We start from the raw sequence: 18649 nt of genomic DNA, 5'->3' as shown, positions 1-18649 counted from the left end.
CCTTTAACTTACCTTTTAGGGCCATTGCCCCTTTAAGACGCACCTTAGCGTGCTGACGTCACGTCACGTACAACGTAGCGTGCTGACGTCACGGCACGTACGACGTGACGTGCGTGAGGCGGCTGCCGGCCCGACTCGGCCTTCCAGAAAGGCTGCCGGCACAGCCCGGCCTAGCGTCTTCGGCCGCATCTACCAGCCGCCGGGAGCGACGCGATCTTCCGCTCCCGCGGCAAGCATCGGCTCAGCCTGGCCTCCAGCTCCCGCTCCCGACTTCGGCCTCCACGGCCAGAAACGCGACCACGCGCATCACGTGACGCCCCAAGCGCGGACAACGCTACCGAGCGTGATGAGGTCATCACGCTCCCCACAGGACTGCTACGTAGTCCTCGTGGAGTCCTTGCTGGGACACAGACCTACACCACGGTGCTCCTACAGCAGCACAGGCTCCGGGCAGTTGTATTGTCCCCATGCTTGAGTCTTGGAAATTGTTTGTCTGTGAGTATTCTAGAATGCTATAGATGATTAATGTGCACTGTATGTTGTAGAAAATGTTTAGTTGTAACTTTTCTCTGCCTAGCTGATTAACTAGTAGCTGTATTTTCATACACTATGTACAGGGCTAATTTAAAGAGAATGCCTCCCAGTTTACTAAATGTACTGTGTTGCTCAGGCGTACCTAAATCTGTGTATACATATCAGTTATGCGCCTGTATACTAATGTGTGCTTCCATTTCTGTGTTGTATTTCAGTTTTACAATTAGAATCGTTCAGTAAAGCGTTACAAGAAAAGTCAAGCCTTGTGATTTTATTGGAAGATATCGAGTTGTTCGCTATCTGTCTAGCTCTGCATAGAAGCGCGTTGCGAGGGCAGAACAGTTACTATTTGTTGTTGTTCACTTAGTATTGTGTCATGTGAACAGTTTTATTCTTGTGCATAGTTTTAGTTGTAAATAATTAATTATAAATTGTAAAGGTTATTTAGGTGGAGCATATTTTAAGAGGGGTGAATGTGGTGATTATTCCTTGTTTAGTAAAAGTACTGTGATTGGTTGTTTGTTAACTGCCTTGGGATATATGTTGTAATCTCATTGGTAGTTGATGATCACATGATGTGTTGTGGCCACCTTAAATTCAGTTCTTTTCCAGCTTTGGTTGGGACTGGATGTGGGAAGATGTGCTGCAGATTTTAAAGTTAATAAAGCCTAGCTTTGGAAGGCAAATCTATTCTTTATTTCAGAGGGGCAGTACTGAGGGAACGCCGCACTGTCAGAGGGGCAGTACTAAGGGAGTGCTGCACTGTCAGAGGGGCAGTACTGAGGGAGCACTGCACTTTCGGAGGGGCAGTGCTGAGGGAGTGCCGCACTGTCAGGGGGGCAGTACTGAGGGAGTGTTGCACTGTCAGAGGGGCAGTACTGAGGGAGCGCCGCACTGTTGGAGGGTCAGTACTGAGGGAGCGCCGCACTGTCGGAGGGGCAGTACTGAGGGAGTGCTGCACTGTCGCAGAGGCAGTACTGAGGGAGCACTGCACTGTCAGAGGGGCAGTACTGAGGGAGCGCTGCAATGTCGGAGGGACAGTACTGAGGGAGCGCCGCACTGTCGGAGGGGCAGTACTGAGGAAGTGCTGCACTGTCGGAGGGGCAGTACTGAGGGAGTGCTGCACTGTCGGAGGGGCAGTACTGAGGGAGCGCTGCACTGTTAGAGGGGCAGTACTGAGGGAGCACTGCACTTTCGGAGGGGCAGTGCTGAGGGAGTGCCGCACTGTCAGAGGGGCAGTACTGAGGGAGTGTTGCACTGTCAGAGGGGCAGTACTGAGGGAGCGCCGCACTGTTGGAGGGTCAGTACTGAGGGAGCGCCGCACTGTCGGAGGGGCAGTACTGAGGGAGTGCTGCACTGTCACAGAGGCAGTACTGAGGGAGCACTGCACTGTCAGAGGGGCAGTACTGAGGGAGCGCTGCAATGTCGGAGGGACAGTACTGAGGGAGCGCCGCACTGTCGGAGGGGCAGTACTGAGGAAGTGCTGCACTGTCGGAGGGGCAGTACTGAGGGAGTGCTGCACTGTCGGAGGGGCAGTACTGAGGGAGCGCTGCACTGTTAGAGGGGCATACTGAGGGAGCACTGCACTTTCGGAGGGGCAGTACTGAGGGAGTGTTGCACTGTCAGAGGGGCAGTACTGAGGGAGCGCCGCACTGTTGGAGGGTCAGTACTGAGGGAGCACCACACTGTCGGAGGGGCAGTACTGAGGGAGCGCCGCACTGTCAGAGGGGCAGTACTGAGGGAGCGCCGCACTGTCGGAGGGGCAGTACTGAGGGAGTGCTGCACTGTCGGAGGGGCAGTACTGAGGGAGCGCCGCACTGTCGGAGGGGCAGTACTGAGGGAGCGCTGCACTGTCGGAGGGGCATTACTGAGGGAGCGCCACACTGTCGGAGAGGCAGTACTGAGGGAGTGCTGCACTGTCAGAGGGGCAGTCCTGAGGGAGCTGCTGATTTTCCGGGTCTGCGCCAATTTACCGTTTTCCTCCTATGTTCCAATAGATTCGACTTGCCTCGATTTGTTGACAGTAATTATATTTTATTCAGTGAAAGAGAGAGATTGATACATTACAGCACCTGAGCAGTAGTCAAACAAAGCACAATCAAGGTTTCTATTACTTGTTGGGCCCTGGGTAGAAGACGCAATCTCCACGGGTCAACCCCAGTCAGCCCAGGCCTCTCGTGTGTAACCCCTTGTTCTGCCAGGAATACATCTTTAACTTCGCCAACCAAGGCCCAGCACTTCGGTCTCTTCCATTTTAAAATCTAACCTAGTCTACCCAGGGCATCTAACAGTAGGGTTTACAAGTATGATTATAATTGCAGCAATAACATAATGAAATCATTAAACTAAAATTAGCAATAGAATCAACTGATTTAGTTCAGGTTAGTTAGTAGGGAGACACAGAAATGAAGATTTCCTCCTTTCTTACAGAGCACCGCACTGTCGGAGGGGCAGTACTGAGGGATTTTTTTTATTCATTGATGGGATGTGGGCGTCGCTGGCAAGGCCTGCATTTAGTGCCCATCCCTAATTGCCCTTGAGAAGGTGGTGGTGAGCCGCCTTCTTGAACCGCTGCAGTCCATATGGTGTAGGTACATCCACAATGCTGTTAGGAAGGGAGTTCCAGGATTTTGGCCCAGCGACAGTGAAGGAACGGCGATACAGGTCCAAGTCAGGATGGTGTGTGGCTTGGAGGGGAACTTGTAGGTGGTGATGTTCCCATGCGTCTGCTGCCCTTGTCCTTCTAAGTGGTAGAGGTCGCGGGTTTGGAAGGTGCTGTTGAAGGAGCTTTGGCGAGTTGCTGCAGTGCATCTTGTAGATGGTCCACACTGCAGCCACAGTGTGCCGGTGGTGGAGGGAGTGAATGTTGAAGGTGGATGGAGTGCCAATCAAGCGGGCTGCTTTATCCTGAATGGTGTCGAGCTTCTTGAGTGTTGTTGGAGCTGCACTCATCCAGGCAAGTGGAGAGTATTCCATCACACTCCTGACTTGTGCCTTGTAGATGGTGGAAAGGCTTTGGGGAGTCAGGAGGTGAGACACTCGCCGCAGAATTCCCAGCCTCTGGCCTGCTCTTGTAGCCACAGTATTTATATGGCTGGTCCAGTTCAGTTTCTGATCAATGGTAACCCCCAGGATGTTGATAGTGGGGGATTCAGCGATGATAATGCCATTGAATGTCAAGGGGAGATGGTTAGAGTCTCGCTTGTTGGAGATGGTCATTGCCTGGCACTTGTGTGGTGCGAATGTTACTTGCCACTTGTCAGCCCAAGTCTGAATGTTGTCCAGGTCTTGCTGCATATGGACACGGACTGCGTCAGTATCTGACGAGTCTCGAATGGTGCTGAACAGTGTGCAATCATCAGCGAACATCCCCACTTCTGACCTTATGATGGAGGGAACGTCATTGTTGAAACAGCTGAAGATGGTTAGGCCTAGGACACTACCCTGAGGAACTACTGCAGTGATGTCATGTGATTGAGATGAATGACCTCCAACAACCACAGCCAACTTCCTTTGTGCTAGGTATGATTCCAACCAATGGAGAGTTTTCCCCTTGATTTCCATTGACTTCAGTTTTGCTAGGGCTCCTTGATGCCACACTCGATCAAATGCCGCACTGATGGAGGGGCAGTACTGAGGGAGCGCCGCACTGTCGGAGGGTCAGTATTGAGGGAGTGACGCACTGTCGGAGGGGCAGTACTGAGGGAGTGCTGCACTGTCGGAGGGGCAGTACTGAGGGAGTGCTGCACTGTCGGAGGGGCACTACTGAGGGAGTGCTGCACTGATGGAGGGGCAGTACTGAGGGAGCGCCGCACTGGCGGAGGGGCAGTACTGAGGGAGCGCCGCACTGTCGCAGGGGCAGTACTGATGGAGCTTCTTCTTCTTAGGCAGTCCCTCGGAACCGAGGATAACTTGCTTCCACATTAAAAATGAGTTCTCAGGTGACTGATGAGTCCAATGAGGGACCTACAGTCTCTGTCACAGGTGGGGCAGACGGTGGTTGAAGGGGCGGGTGGGTGGGGTGCTTGGGTTGACGTGCGCTCCTTGCGCTGCCTGCGCTTGGCTTCCGCTTGCTCCCGGCGAAGAGACTCGAGGTGTTCGGCGCCTTCCCGGATGCTTCTCCTCCACTTTGTGCGGTCTTGGGCCAGGGATTCCCAGCTGTCGGTGGGGATGTTACACTTTTTCAAGGAGGCTTTGAGGGTGTCCTTGAAGCGTTTCCTCTGCCCACCTGGGGCTCTCTTGCCGTGCCGGAGCTCCGAGTAGAGCGCTTGTTTTGGGAGTCTCGTATCGGGCATGCGGACAATGTGACCCGTCCATCGGAGCTGATTGAGCGTGGTCAGAGCTTCGATGCTGTGGATGTTGGCCTGAGCAAGAACACTGACGTTGGTGCGCCTATCCTGCCAATGGATTTGCAGGATCTTGTGGAGGCAGCGTTGGTGGTACCTCTCCAGTGCTTTGAGGTGCCTGTTGTACATGGTCCATGTCTCTGAGGCATACAGCAGGGTGAGTATCACTGCTGCTCTGTAGACCATGAGCTTAGTGCCGGGTTTGAGGTCCTGGTCTTCAAACACTCTCTTCCTCAGGCGACCGAAGGCTGCACTGGCACACTGAAGGTGGTGTTGGACTTCGTCGTCGACGTCTGCCCTTGTTGACAGTAGGCTCCCGAGGTATGGAAAGTGGTCCACGTTTTCCAAGGCTTTGTCGTGGATTTTGATAATTGGGGGGCAGTACTGTGTGGTGGGGGCAGGTTGGTAGAGGACCTTTGTCTTACGGATGCTTAGTGTAAGGCCCGTGCTCTCGTACACTTTGGTGAAGGTGTTGATGATGGTTTGGAGTTCGACCTCCGAGTGAGCGCAGACGCAAGCGTCATCTGCATACTGTAATTCGACGACAGAGGATGGGACGACCTTGGATCTGGACTGGAGGCGATGGAGGTTGAACAGTTTCCCGTTTGTTCTGTAAATTAGCTCCACTCCAGCGGGGAGTTTACTGAGGGAGAGATGGAGCATTGCAGCAAGGAAGATCGAGAAGGGTGTTGGTGCGATGACACAGCCTGGCTTGACCCCGGTTCGTACGTGAATTGGGTCTGTGCTGGAACCATTACTTAGGATCACGGCTTGCATGTCGTCGTGAAGCAGGCGAAGGATAGTGACAAACTTTTGAGGGCAGCCAAATTTGAGGAGGACACTCCATAATCCCTCACAGTTGACAGTGTCGAAGGCCTTTGTGAGATCAAAGAAGGCCATGTACAGCGGTTGGTGCTATTCCCGGCATTTCTCTTGTAATTGAGGGGCAGTACTGAGGGAGCGGCGCACTGTGGGAGTGGCTGTACTGAGGGAGCACCGCACTGCGGGAGTGGCTGTACTGAGGGAGCGCTGCTCTGTCGGAGGGACAGTACTGAGGGAGCACCGCACTGTGGGAGGGGCAGTACTGAGGGAGCGCTGCCCTGTCAGAGGGGCAGTAGTGAGGGAGTGCTGCACTGTGGGAGGGGCAGTACTGAGGGAGCGCTGCACTGTCGGAGGGGCAGTACTGAGGGAGCACTGCACTGTCGAATGGGCACTACTGAGGGAGCGCTGCACTGTGGGAGTGGCAGTACTGAGGGAGCGCTGCACTGTCGAATGGGCACTAATGAGGGAGTGCTTCACTGTGGGAGTGGCAGTACTGAGGGAGCGCTGCACTGTCGGAGAGGCAGTACTGAGGGAGCGCCGCACTGCCGGAGGGGCAGTACTGAGGGAGCGCTGCACTGTGGGAGGGGCAGTACTGAGGGAGCGCTGCACTGTGGGAGGGGCAGTACTGAGGGAGCGCTGCACTGTCGGAGGGGCAGTACTGAGGGAGCGCCGCACTGTCGGAGGGGCAGTACTGAGGGAGCGCTGCACTGTGGGAGGGGCAGTACTGAGGGAGCGCTGCACTGTCGGAGGGGCAGTACTGAGGGAGCGCTGCACTGTCGGAGGGGCAGTACTGAGGGAGCGCCGCACTGTCGGAGGGGCAGTACTGAGGGAGCGCTGCACTGTCGGAGGGGCAGTACTGAGGGAGTGCTGCACTGTCGGAGGGGCAGTACTGAGGGAGCGCTGCACTGTCGGAGGGGCAGTACTGAGGGAGAACTGCACTGTCGGAGGGGCAGTACTGAGGGAGCACTGCACTGTCGAATGGGCTCTACTGAGGGAGCGCTGCACTGTGGGAGTGGCAGTACTGAGGGAGCGCTGCACTGTCGAATGGGCACTAATGAGGGAGAGCTTCACTGTGGGAGTGGCAGTACTGAGGGAGCGCTGCACTGTCGGAGAGGCAGTACTGAGGGAGCGCCGCACTGTGGGAGGGGCAGTACTGAGGGAGCGCCGCACTGTGGGAGGGGCAGTACTGAGGGAGCGCTGCACTGTCGGAGAGGCAGTACTGAGGGAGCGCTGCACTGTCGGAGAGGCAGTACTGAGGGAGCGCCGCACTGTGGGAGGGGCAGTACTGAGGGAGCGCCGCACTGCCGGAGGGGCAGTACTGAGGGAGCGCTGCACTGTCGGAGAGGCAGTACTGAGGGAGCGCCGCACTGCCGGAGGGGCAGTACTGAGGGAGCGCCGCACTGTGGGAGGGGCAGTACTGAGGGAGCGCCGCACTGTGGGAGGGGCAGTACTGAGGGAGCGCCGCACTGTCGGAGGGGCAGTACTGAGGGAGCGCTGCACTGTGAGAGGGGCAGTACTGAGGGAGCACTGCACTGTCAGAGGGGCAGTACTGAGGGAGCGTCACACTGTCAGAGGGGCAGTACTGAGGGAGCGCCGCACTGTGGAAGGGACAGTACTGAGGGAGCGCTGCACTGTCAGAGGGGCAGTACTGAGGGAGCGCTGCACAGTCAGAGGGTCAGTACTGAGAGATCCCATGGCCACTATCTCAAAGTAGAGCAGGGGAGTTGTTTGACTGTTTCTATACTTTTGGTGAATTTCATAACTGTGTAAAGTTGATGGTTAAAGTATTTAAAACTGCGAGAGGAGGAAATTAATCAGTGGCACAGATAATCGTAAAAATCAGATTAATGTAATTAATTTTTTTTCAGATTTCAATATAAGCTTAAAAGGGACAGAGAAAGCAAACACCAATCAAACATGATCAATTGATGACTATTCTGTCTGATTGGATCTTCCAGAATCCTTCAAAACTTTGCAGTAATTCAATCAAAGAATTCTCCGGACCTGCCCGCGGGATTTAATCAGAACTTTCACATTCCCTCACCTCAAGTGGAAGGTCACCGGAATTCCAGGGGTTGGGAGAGGAGGTTGGTGATTGGATTGGAGTTTCCAGGGGTTGGGAGAGGAGGTTGATGATTGGATTGGAGATTCCAGGGGTTGGGAGAGGTGGTTGATGATTGGATTGGAGATTCCAGGGGGTGGGAGAGGAGGTTGATGATTGGATTGGAGGTTCCAGGGGTTGGGAGAGGAGGTTGATGATTGGATTGGAGATTCCAGGGGTTGGGAGAGGGGGTTGATGATTGGATTGGAGATTCCAGGGGTTGGGAGAGGAGGTTGATGATTGGATTGGAGATTCCAGGGGTTGGGAGAGGAGGTTGATGATTGGATTGGAGATTCCAGGGGTTGGGAGAGGAGGTTGATGATTGGATTGGAGATTCCAGGGGTTGGGAGAGGAGGTTGATGATTGGATTGGAGATTCCAGGGGTTGGGAGAGGAGGTTGATGATTGCATTGGAGATTCCAGGGGTTGGGAGAGGAGGTTAATGATTGGATTGGAGATTCCAGGTGTTGGGAGAGGAGGTTGATGATTGGATTGGAGATTCCAGGGGTTGGGAGAGGTGGTTGATGATTGGATTGGAGATTCCAGGGGTTGGGAGAGGTGGTTGATGATTGGATTGGAGATTCCAGGGGTTGGGAGAGGAGGTTGATGATTGGGTTGGAGAGTCCAGGGGTTGGGAGAGGAGGTTGATGATTGGATTGGAGATTCCAGGGGTTGGGAGAGGTGGTTGATGATTGGATTGGAGATTCCAGGTGTTGGGGGAGGAGGTTGATGATTGGATTGGAGATTCCAGGGGTTGGAAGAGGGGGTTGATGATTGGATTGAAGATTCCAGGGGTTGGGAGAGGTGGTTGATGATTGGATTGGAGATTCCAGGGGTTGGGAGAGGTGGTTGATGATTGGATTGGAGATTCCAGGGGTTGGGAGAGGAGGTTGATGATTGGATTGGAGATTCCAGGGGTTGGGAGAGGAGGTTGGTGATTGGATTGGAGATTCCAGGGGTTGGGAGAGGAGGTTGATGATTGGATTGGAGATTCCAGGAGTTGGGAGAGGTGGTTGATGATTGGGTTGCAGATTCCAGGGGTTGGGAGAGGAGGTTGGTGATTGGATTGGAGATTCCAGGAGTTGGGAGAGGTGGTTGATGATTGGATTGGAGATTCCAGGGGTTGGGAGAGGAGGTTGATGATTGGATTGGAGATTCCAGGGGTTGGGAGAGGTGGTTGATGATTGGATTGGAGATTCCAGGGGTTGGGAGAGGTGGTTGATGATTGGATTGGAGATTCAAGGGGTTGGGAGAGGAGGTTGATGATTGGGTTGGAGAGTCCAGGGGTTGGGAGAGGAGGTTGATGATTGGATTGGAGATTCCAGGGGTTGGGAGAGGTGGTTGATGATTGGATTGGAGATTCCAGGTGTTGGGAGAGGAGGTTGATGATTGGATTGGAGATTCCAGGGGTTGGGAGAGGTGGTTGATGATTGGATTGGAGATTCCAGGGGTTGGGAGAGGTGGTTGATGATTGGATTGGAGATTCCAGGGGTTGGGAGAGGAGGTTGATGATTGGATTGGAGATGCCAGGGGTTGGGAGAGGAGGTTGGTGATTGGATTGGAGATTCCAGGGGTTGGGAGAGGAGGTTGATGATTGGATTGGAGATTCCAGGAGTTGGGAGAGGTGGTTGATGATTGGATTGGAGATTCCAGGGGTTGGGAGAGGAGGTTGGTGATTGGATTGGAGATTCCAGGGGTTGGCACAGGTGGTTGATGATTGGATTGGAGATTCCAGGGGTTGGGAGAGGAGGTTGATGATTGCATTGGAGATTCCAGGGGTTGGGAGAGGTGGTTGATGATTGGATTGGAGATTCCAGGGGTTGGGAGAGGAGGTTGATGATTGCATTGGAGATTCCAGGGGTTGGGTGAGGTGGTTGATGATTGGATTGGAGATTCCAGGGATTGGGAGAGGTGGTTGATGATTGGATTGGAGATTCCAGGGGTTGGGAGAGGTGGTTGATGATTGGATTGGAGATTCCAGGGGTTGGGAGAAGAGGTTGAAAAGAACATAAGAACATCAGAAATAGGAGCAGGAGTAGGCCAATCGGCCCCTCGAGCCTGCTCCGCCATTCAATAAGATCATGGCTGATCTGATCCTAACCGCCAATCCACTATCACAGAACCATCTCCTGAATCTAACAGAATTAGACACATGAAATAGGAGCAGGATCAGGCTACACGGCCCCTGGGCCCGCTCCGCTACCCACAGGGCCATGACCGATCTGAACCTAGACTCATGTCCAAATTCCTGCCCGCTCCCCGTAACCCTTAATTGGATTGGATTGGAGATTCCAGGGGTTGGGAGAGGTGGTTGATGATTGGATTGGAGATTCCAGGGGTTGGGAGAGGAGGTTGATGATTGGATTGGAGATTCCAGGGGTTGGGAGAGGTGGTTGGTGATTGGATTGGAGATTCCAGGGGTTGGGAGAGGTGGTTGATGATTGGATTGGAGATTCCAGGTGTTGGGGGAGGAGGTTGATGATTGGATTGGAGATTCCAGGGGTTGGAAGAGGGGGTTGATGATTGGATTGAAGATTCCAGGGGTTGGGAGAGGTGGTTGATGATTGGATTGGAGATTCCAGGGGTTGGGAGAGGTGGTTGATGATTGGATTGGAGATTCCAGGGGTTGGGAGAGGAGGTTGATGATTGGATTGGAGATTCCAGGGGTTGGGAGAGGAGGTTGGTGATTGGATTGGAGATTCCAGGGGTTGGGAGAGGAGGTTGATGATTGGATTGGAGATTCCAGGAGTTGGGAGAGGTGGTTGATGATTGGGTTGCAGATTCCAGGGGTTGGGAGAGGAGGTTGGTGATTGGATTGGAGATTCCAGGAGTTGGGAGAGGTGGTTGATGATTGGATTGGAGATTCCAGGGGTTGGGAGAGGAGGTTGATGATTGGATTGGAGATTCCAGGGGTTGGGAGAGGTGGTTGATGATTGGATTGGAGATTCCAGGGGTTGGGAGAGGTGGTTGATGATTGGATTGGAGATTCAAGGGGTTGGGAGAGGAGGTTGATGATTGGGTTGGAGAGTCCAGGGGTTGGGAACGGAGGTTGATGATTGGATTGGAGATTACAGGGGTTGGGAGAGGTGGTTGATGATTGGATTGGAGATTCCAGGGGTTGGGAGAGGAGGTTGATGATTGGATTGGAGATTCCAGGAGTTGGGAGAGGTGGTTGATGATTGGATTGGAGATTCCAGGGGTTGGGAGAGGAGGTTGGTGATTGGATTGGAGATTCCAGGGGTTGGCACAGGTGGTTGATGATTGGATTGGAGATTCCAGGGGTTGGGAGAGGAGGTTGATGATTGCATTGGAGATTCCAGGGGTTGGGAGAGGTGGTTGATGATTGGATTGGAGATTCCAGGGGTTGGGAGAGGAGGTTGATGATTGCATTGGAGATTCCAGGGGTTGGGTGAGGTGGTTGATGATTGGATTGGAGATTCCAGGGATTGGGAGAGGTGGTTGATGATTGGATTGGAGATTCCAGGGGTTGGGAGAGGTGGTTGATGATTGGATTGGAGATTCCAGGGGTTGGGAGAAGAGGTTGAAAAGAACATAAGAACATAAGAAATAGGAGCAGGAGTAGGCCAATCGGCCCCTCGAGCCTGCTCCGCCATTCAATAAGATCATGGCTGATCTGATCCTAACCGCCAATCCACTATCACAGAACCATCTCCTGAATCTAACAGAATTAGACACATGAAATAGGAGCAGGATCAGGCTACACGGCCCCTGGGCCCGCTCCGCTACCCACAGGGCCATGACCGATCCGAACCTAGGCTCATGTCCAAATTCCTGCCCGCTCCCCGTAACCCTTAATTGGATTGGATTGGAGATTCCAGGGGTTGGGAGAAGAGGTTGATGATTGGATTGGAGATTCCAGGGGTTGGGAGAGGTGGTTGATGATTGGATTGGAGATTCCAGGGGTTGGGAGAGGAGGTTGATGATTGGATTGGAGATTCCAGGGGTTGGGAGAGGTGGTTGGTGATTGGATTGGAGATTCCAGGGGTTGGGAGAGGTGGTTGATGATTGGATTGGAGATTCCAGGGGTTGGTCACTCGCACAGCTGAGAATATGTTTCATTGCAGGATTTCCATTCACTTCCTGGGCAGCAGCAGGTCTGTAGGTTTAGCAATGGCTTCACTTCTCTGCTGGGCATTCTTCTGAAGTTGCTCCTGATTCACAGCGGCCCTGTGATGGATTTCCTTTCTTGCTTCATCACATTTATCCTGGACCTTCTTAAACTTGTATTCAGACCCCTGCCCGCCCAGCAATGAGCTCAGCTCGCCCAGTTGACCTGCAAGGTACTTGTCGTGAATCTCCACATAGGTTTTTGACATGTCACCGATGTGGGTCATGATGCTGACTGCCTGGGACACTTGAAAGTTCATCATCTGACTACTGGCTAACGCACCTGGAGCACCCTGCGTGCCTTCACCACTCACCGCACTAAGTCTCTTAAATGTCTTCTGGCAACCTTCAGTTAATTTTGGTATGATATGAATGAAGTTGATCATCTCTGACCAGTTGGACTTGATGCTCCCCAGTGCCCCAAGCCCTTTAGCCATCAACGCTACACGTGTGCTGATATCCATCTCTTGTGCCTGATTGTTCTTTATCTCTCTCAACAACGTCTCACTCTCATCACACGAACTTTTCATATTTTGGTGACATTCATTGTACATTTTTTGCGACTCCTCCAACTGGGATTGGACTTCCTTGATCTTCAGTGAGGCTTCCTCTCTAACCTTGCTGAGGAAACTGCTGATTTCAGGGTTTGATTCAGAAGATTCTTTGTCTTTCAGCTCAGACACCAGTTGTATGAGAAAGATCAACCCTTTCCCCAGCTCCACCACCAGAAGCACTGGGCTGGTCACATTGCTCAAAAGATCAACAATCTTTGGGAGAAGCTTCTTCATCTGTTTCAGTCCTTCCAAACAGAACTGATCAATGAGAGCACTCGCCCTTACATTGTCGTATTCACTGGTGACTTCCTCACGTTTTCGGGAAGCCTCGATCCATTGCTTCTGTAAATTGCACTTCTTCTCCTCTACTAACTCATTCTTCTGCTGTGTTTCCGACAGGACTTTCCTTACTTCCCCCAGCTTATCCTGGCTGATACTCTGGGAATCTGTACAGGTCTCCAGCAGCTCACTCAGTAGATCGCTGAGATTGGAGAGCTCCTTTTCCACAGATTCGGCACATGTTTTGGATTTGTCTGCACAAACCCGAATGTTCTGCAGCTGCTTGGGAAGGTCTTTGTTCAGAGATGACCCTTCACCCACATTCTTCACATGGACAAGGAGGTCCTCACAACACATGCGGATTTTGTTCAGATTAGTGCGGGTCTGTTGAAACGAGTTTACGGTTTGGTTGCAAACCTCCATCAGGCACCTCTTGAATGAATCTGGACGTTTAAACAGGGATTTCTTGCCTGCACTGCCTTGGTTTAGTTTGAAGTCCTCCATCCTCGTAGCCAGATGCACCAGTTCACCCAAAATAGCGACAGATGTGGGTGCTGGCATCAGAAACTTCTCCCAATTGACCTGGGACTGCACCATCACATCAAAGCAAAGGGACACTTGCTGTTGGCTGTGGAGCTCGGTCACGTGACACTGCTTGTCCGACATGCTGATGTTTCCTGCAATGAGAATTCGCACAACTGGATTGGCTCAAACATTAACAGTTCTGTTATTGGAGAGAGAGGGTTCACATCAGAACAGGCCAGTAGTCAGCCTTGTACAACACAAAGACCACCTTTCAGCCTTGCTGTGCTGACTTAGATGATATAGGGCATGGTGAGGGCACGACAATTGGGCTCATTGACCTGGGCAAGGGAGGGGAAGATTTCTGAGCACCGTCCCGTGACTGCTGAGGGCATCAGCGTTGGGCGCGGTTATCAATAATCCAACAACATGCTGATACTCAGAGCTTCTTCTGTTCAGGTGGACCAGCACACCCATCCCCCGTCCCCCCCACACCCGTCCCCCCCACACCCGTCCCCCCCCACACCCGTCCCCCCCACACCCGTCCCCCCCACACCCGTCCCCCCCCACACCCGTCCCCCCCACACCCGTCCCCCCCATACCCGTCCCCCGTCCCCCCCCACACCCGTCCCCCGTCCCCCCCACACCCGTCCCCTGTCCCCCCCACACCCGTCCCCCCCACACCCGTCCCCCGCCCCCCCCCACACCCGTCCCCTGTCCCCCCCACACCCGTCCCCCCCACACCCGTCCCCCGCCCCCCCCACACCCGTCCCCCGTCCCCCCCATCCCCCCCATCCCCTCCACACCCATCCCCCATTCCCCCAACCCCCATCCCCCGTACCCCCATCCCCCCGCCCCCCCCACACCCGCCCCAGTCCCCCCCACACCCATCCCCCCCACTCGCGTCCCCCGTCCGCCCCACACCCGCCCCAGTCCCCCCCACACCCATCCCCGTCTCCCTCGTTTCCCCCCACACCCATCCCCCATCCCCCCCACACGCATTCCCCTGTCCCCCCCACACCCAATCCCCCGTTGCCCCCACACCCGTCCCCCATCCCCTCCACACCCATCCCCCGTCCCCCCCACACCCGACCCCATCCCACCCATTTCCCTGGCTCAAGCATCACCTCTGATGCACGGGTTACTCTCATTTCCGGGGGCCTCCTGCTACTATAAAGAGGCTGTAAGAGGACAGATGCCAGCTAAATCTGGCGCTATGCCCCCCACGTCATTTGTACGTGGCAGGTGAGGCTGGAGCAGCCAACGGCTGTCCTGGTGAGATGGAGATACATCCAGGTGCAGCGGTGTGGCAACAGCACTGGGGAATTTTCTCTCATTCTCTGCTGCACTCCACTTCGGGGTGGCAGGCGGTGACTAAGGAAGGATATACTTGCCATAGAGGGAGTGCAGCGAAGGTTCACCAGACTGATTCCTGGGTTGGCAGGACTGTCGTATGAGGAGAGATCGGGTCGACTAGGCCTGTATTCACTAGAGTTTAGAAGAATGAGAGGGGATCTCATTGAAACGTATAAAATTCTGACAGGATTAGACTGACTGGATGCAGGGAGGATGTTTCCCCTGGCTGGGGGGGGTCTAGAACGAGGGGTCACCGTCTCAGGATACGGGGTAGGACATTTAGGACTGAGATGAGGAGAAATCTCTTCACTCAGAGGGCAGTAAACCTGTGGAATTCTCTACCACAGAAGACTGTGGAGGCCAAGTCACTGAATATATTTAAGAAGGAGATACAGGAAACTTTGTGCTATCCGGCACCGACGGGACTCAGCTGTTGCCGTTCCCTCAAAACTGCCGGACACTCCAGCTGTAATGTTGAAGCATACGGAGGTTTTCATCTCCGTATCTGACAACAAACACTGTTGCTTAGCAACAGCTTCTAAACAGTCGGCAAGCCTCTCTGTAGCATCTCTAGCTGAAGCTGTTGCTTAGCTACAGACCTTGCAGAGCTTGACTGTTGAGAAAAAAGCAACGAAAAGAAACAAAAAGAAAAAATACGGCTCCTGATTTTTGCCGGTGGCTCGAGCTTGCCGGACATTTAGCCTCCGGATAACACAAAGTTTCCTGTAGATAGATTTCTAGACACAAAAGGCATCAAGGGTTATGGGGAGAGAGCCAGAATATGGTATTGCGATAGAGGATCAGCCATGATCATATTGAATGGCGGAGAAGGCTCGAAGGGCGAATGGCCGACTCCTACTCCTATTGTTCGATGTTTCGATGTCAGGAAGCACTTCTTCACACAAAGAGTAGTGGAAATCTGGAGCTCTGTTGAGGCTGGGGGTAAAGTGAAAAAGTCAAGACTGATATTGCTAGATTTTTATTAGTGAAGGTCATTAAGAGATATGGAGCAAAGGCGGATAAATGGAGTTGAGACGCAGATCAGCCATGGCCTCATTGAATGGGAGAACAGGCTCGAGGGGCTGAATGGCCTCCTCCTGTTCCAATGTTCAGAGATGTAGCCTTCTGCGTTTGTTTTTGTAACTGGCAGTTCCTGGAGTATATTTATATCCCACGATTGGGCGCTATGCTTCAGGAATTCATTGGAACTATAAATTCTCACATATAGCCGTGGCCATTACCTCGACCACAGGATGACGTTTATGGGGAGGTGCCTGAGGATTGGAAAGTGACAAATGTGACCCCATTGTTCAAGAAAGGGTGTAAGGACAATCCTAGTAACTACAGGCCGGTCAGTTTAAGATCAGTGGTGGGTAAAGTTTTACAAACAATAATCAAGGAAAAAATTAATGGGGCTTGGAGAGGTTTAAGCTAATTAAGGAGAGCCAACACGGATTTGTAAAAGGCAGATCATGTTTGACTAATCTAATTGAATTTTTTGATGAAGTAACAGGGAGAATAGATGAAGGGAATGCAGTGGAAGTTGTCTACATGGATTTTCGGAAGGAGTTTGACAAAGTACCACATAGAAGGCAGGTTAACAACATTGAGGTTCATGGAATAGGTGGGTCAGTGGCAGCTTGGATAAGGGATTGGCTTAAGGACAGAAAACAGCAAGTTGTGGTAAATGGTTGATTTTCAGACTGGAGGATGGTAGACAGTGGTGTTCCCCAAGGGTCAGTGCTGGGGCCACTGCTTTTTTTGATATATGTAAATGACCTGGATATTGGAATACAAAGTAGAATTTCTAAATTTGCCGATGACACTAAACTTAGGGGTGTGGCAAACAGTGAGGATGATATCAATCGACTGCAACAGGTCATAGAAAGGCTAGCAGAATGGGCAGACAAGTGGCGGATGGAATTTAATACAGAGAAGTGTGAGGTGATACATTTTGGCAGAAGGAACAGGGAGAGGCAATATACACTTAATGGCACAGTTTTACAGAGTGTGCAGGGACAGAGGGACCTGGGAGTTAATGTGCATAGGTCCCTGAAGGTGGCGGGACATATTGAGAGAGTGGTTAACAAAGCATATGGGATCTTGGGCTTCATAAATAGAGGTATTGAGTACAAAAGTAGAGAAGTTATGCTGAACCTTTATAAAGCGCTGGTTAGGCCACAACTGGAGTATTGCGTCCAGTTCTGGTCACCACACTTTAGGAAGGATGTGAAGGCCCTTGAAAGGGTGCAGAGGAGATTTACCAGAATGGTTCTGGGGATGGGGGAATCTTAGCTACAAGGACAGGTTGGAGAAGCTGGATTTGTTTTCATTAGAACAAAGGAGGTTGAAGGGTGATTTGATAGAGGTGTACAAGATTATGACGGGTTTGGATAGGCTAGACGGGGAAAGGCTGTTCACACTAGTTGATGGTACAAGGACTAGGGGACACAGATTTAAGGTTTTGGGCAAGAGATACAGGGGGGATGTGAGCAAAAACTTTTTTATGCAGCGAGTGGTGATGACCTGGAACTCGCTAGTGACAGAAGTGGTAATAACTAGGGCTGTAGAGAGGACTTTAAACTAATTAGTGGGGGGGAGGTTTCAAGAGAGCGAAAAATAAAAATGTCAGTGGAGAAGGCAATAGAGCAAAGTAGCAGTGGGGAAATTAAAAACCAGAGCGTGTCAGGAAGGGACAGAATGTATAAAGATAAAGGTAAAGTAGTAAAGGGGGTAAAAGCAGGAATAAATTGTCACAAAACCTATTTGAAAGTTCTTTATCTGAATGCACGCAGCATTCGTAACAAAATAGACGAGTTGACGGTACAAATAACTACACATGGGTATGATCTGGTGGCCATTACAGAAACTTGGCTGCGAGGTGACCATGACTGGGAACTAAACATCCAGGGGTATTTGACTATTAGGAAGGACAGACAGGAAGGAAAGGGAGGTGGGGTGGCTATGTTAATAAAGGATGGAATCACTGCAATAGTGAGAAATGATTTTGGGTCAAAGGATCAGGATAGTGAAACAGTTTGGGTGGAGATAAGGAATAATAAGGGGAAAAAGTCACTAGTGGGCGCCGTCTATAGGCCTCCTAACAGTTGCAACTCTATTGGTCGGAGTATAAATCAGGAAATAATTGGGGCTTGTAATAAGGGAACAGCTATAATCATGGGAAATTTTAACTTTCATATTGACTGGACAAATCAAATTGGGCAGGGCAGCCTTGATGAAGAGTTCATAGAGTGCATTAGGGACGGTTTCCTTGAGCAGTATGTTACTGAACCAACCAGGGGGCAGGCAATCTTAGATCTGGTCCTGTGTAATGAGACAGGATTAATAAAAAAATGTCCTAGTAAAGGATCCCCTTGGAATGAGTGACCATAACATGGTTGAATTCCAAATTCAGTTGGAGGGTGAGAGAGTTGGATCTCAAACCAGTGTACTAAGCTTAAATAAAGGAGACTATGAAGGTATGAGAGCAGAGTTGACTAAAGTGGACTGGGAAAATAGATTAAGGTGTAAGACGGTACAGGAGCAGTGGTGTACATTCAAGGAGATATTTCACAACTTTCAAGAAAAATATATTCCACTGAGGAAAAAGGGGCGTAAAAGAAAAGACAGCCATCCGCGGCTAAGTAAAGTAATAAAGGATAGTACCCAACTGAAAACAAGGGCATATAAAGTAGCCAAATCTAGTGGGAGGATAGAAGATTGGGAAGCATTTAAAAGCCAGCAAAGAATAACTAAAAGTTTAATTAAGAAAGGGAAGATAGATTATGAAAGTAAACTAGCAAAAAATATAAAAACAGATAGCAAGAGTTTCTACAGTTATATAAAAAGTAAAAGGGTGGCTAAAGTGAATGTTGGTCCCTTAGAGGACGAGACCGGGAAATTAGTAGTGGGGAACATGGAGATGGCAAAAACACTGAACAAATATTTTGTATCAGTCTTTACAGTAGAGGACACTAAAAATGTCCCAACACTGGACAAACAGGAGGC

At 51.7% G+C, this 18649-nt stretch overlaps 1 protein-coding gene across 1 annotated transcript; it reads right to left on the bottom strand.

Annotated features, from left to right (window-relative positions):
- Positions 1-7535: 7535 nt before the first annotated feature.
- On the bottom strand, positions 7536-13756 carry LOC147083922 (uncharacterized). The gene has a single exon (XM_085980043.1). The coding sequence runs from the start codon at positions 13427-13429 to the stop codon at positions 11897-11899; it is 1533 nt and encodes a 510-aa protein (XP_085836169.1). The 5' UTR covers positions 13430-13756; the 3' UTR covers positions 7536-11896.
- Positions 13757-18649: the final 4893 nt, after the last annotated feature.

The sequence above is a fragment of the Somniosus microcephalus genome, unplaced genomic scaffold (genome assembly GCF_052327205.1).
Source record: "Somniosus microcephalus isolate GS21.2 unplaced genomic scaffold, FLI_Smic_1.0 scaffold14, whole genome shotgun sequence".
NCBI lineage: Eukaryota > Metazoa > Chordata > Chondrichthyes > Squaliformes > Somniosidae > Somniosus > Somniosus microcephalus.
Note: the sequence above shows the minus strand (reverse complement) of the source record. Positions and strands in the feature narration are given on the sequence as shown.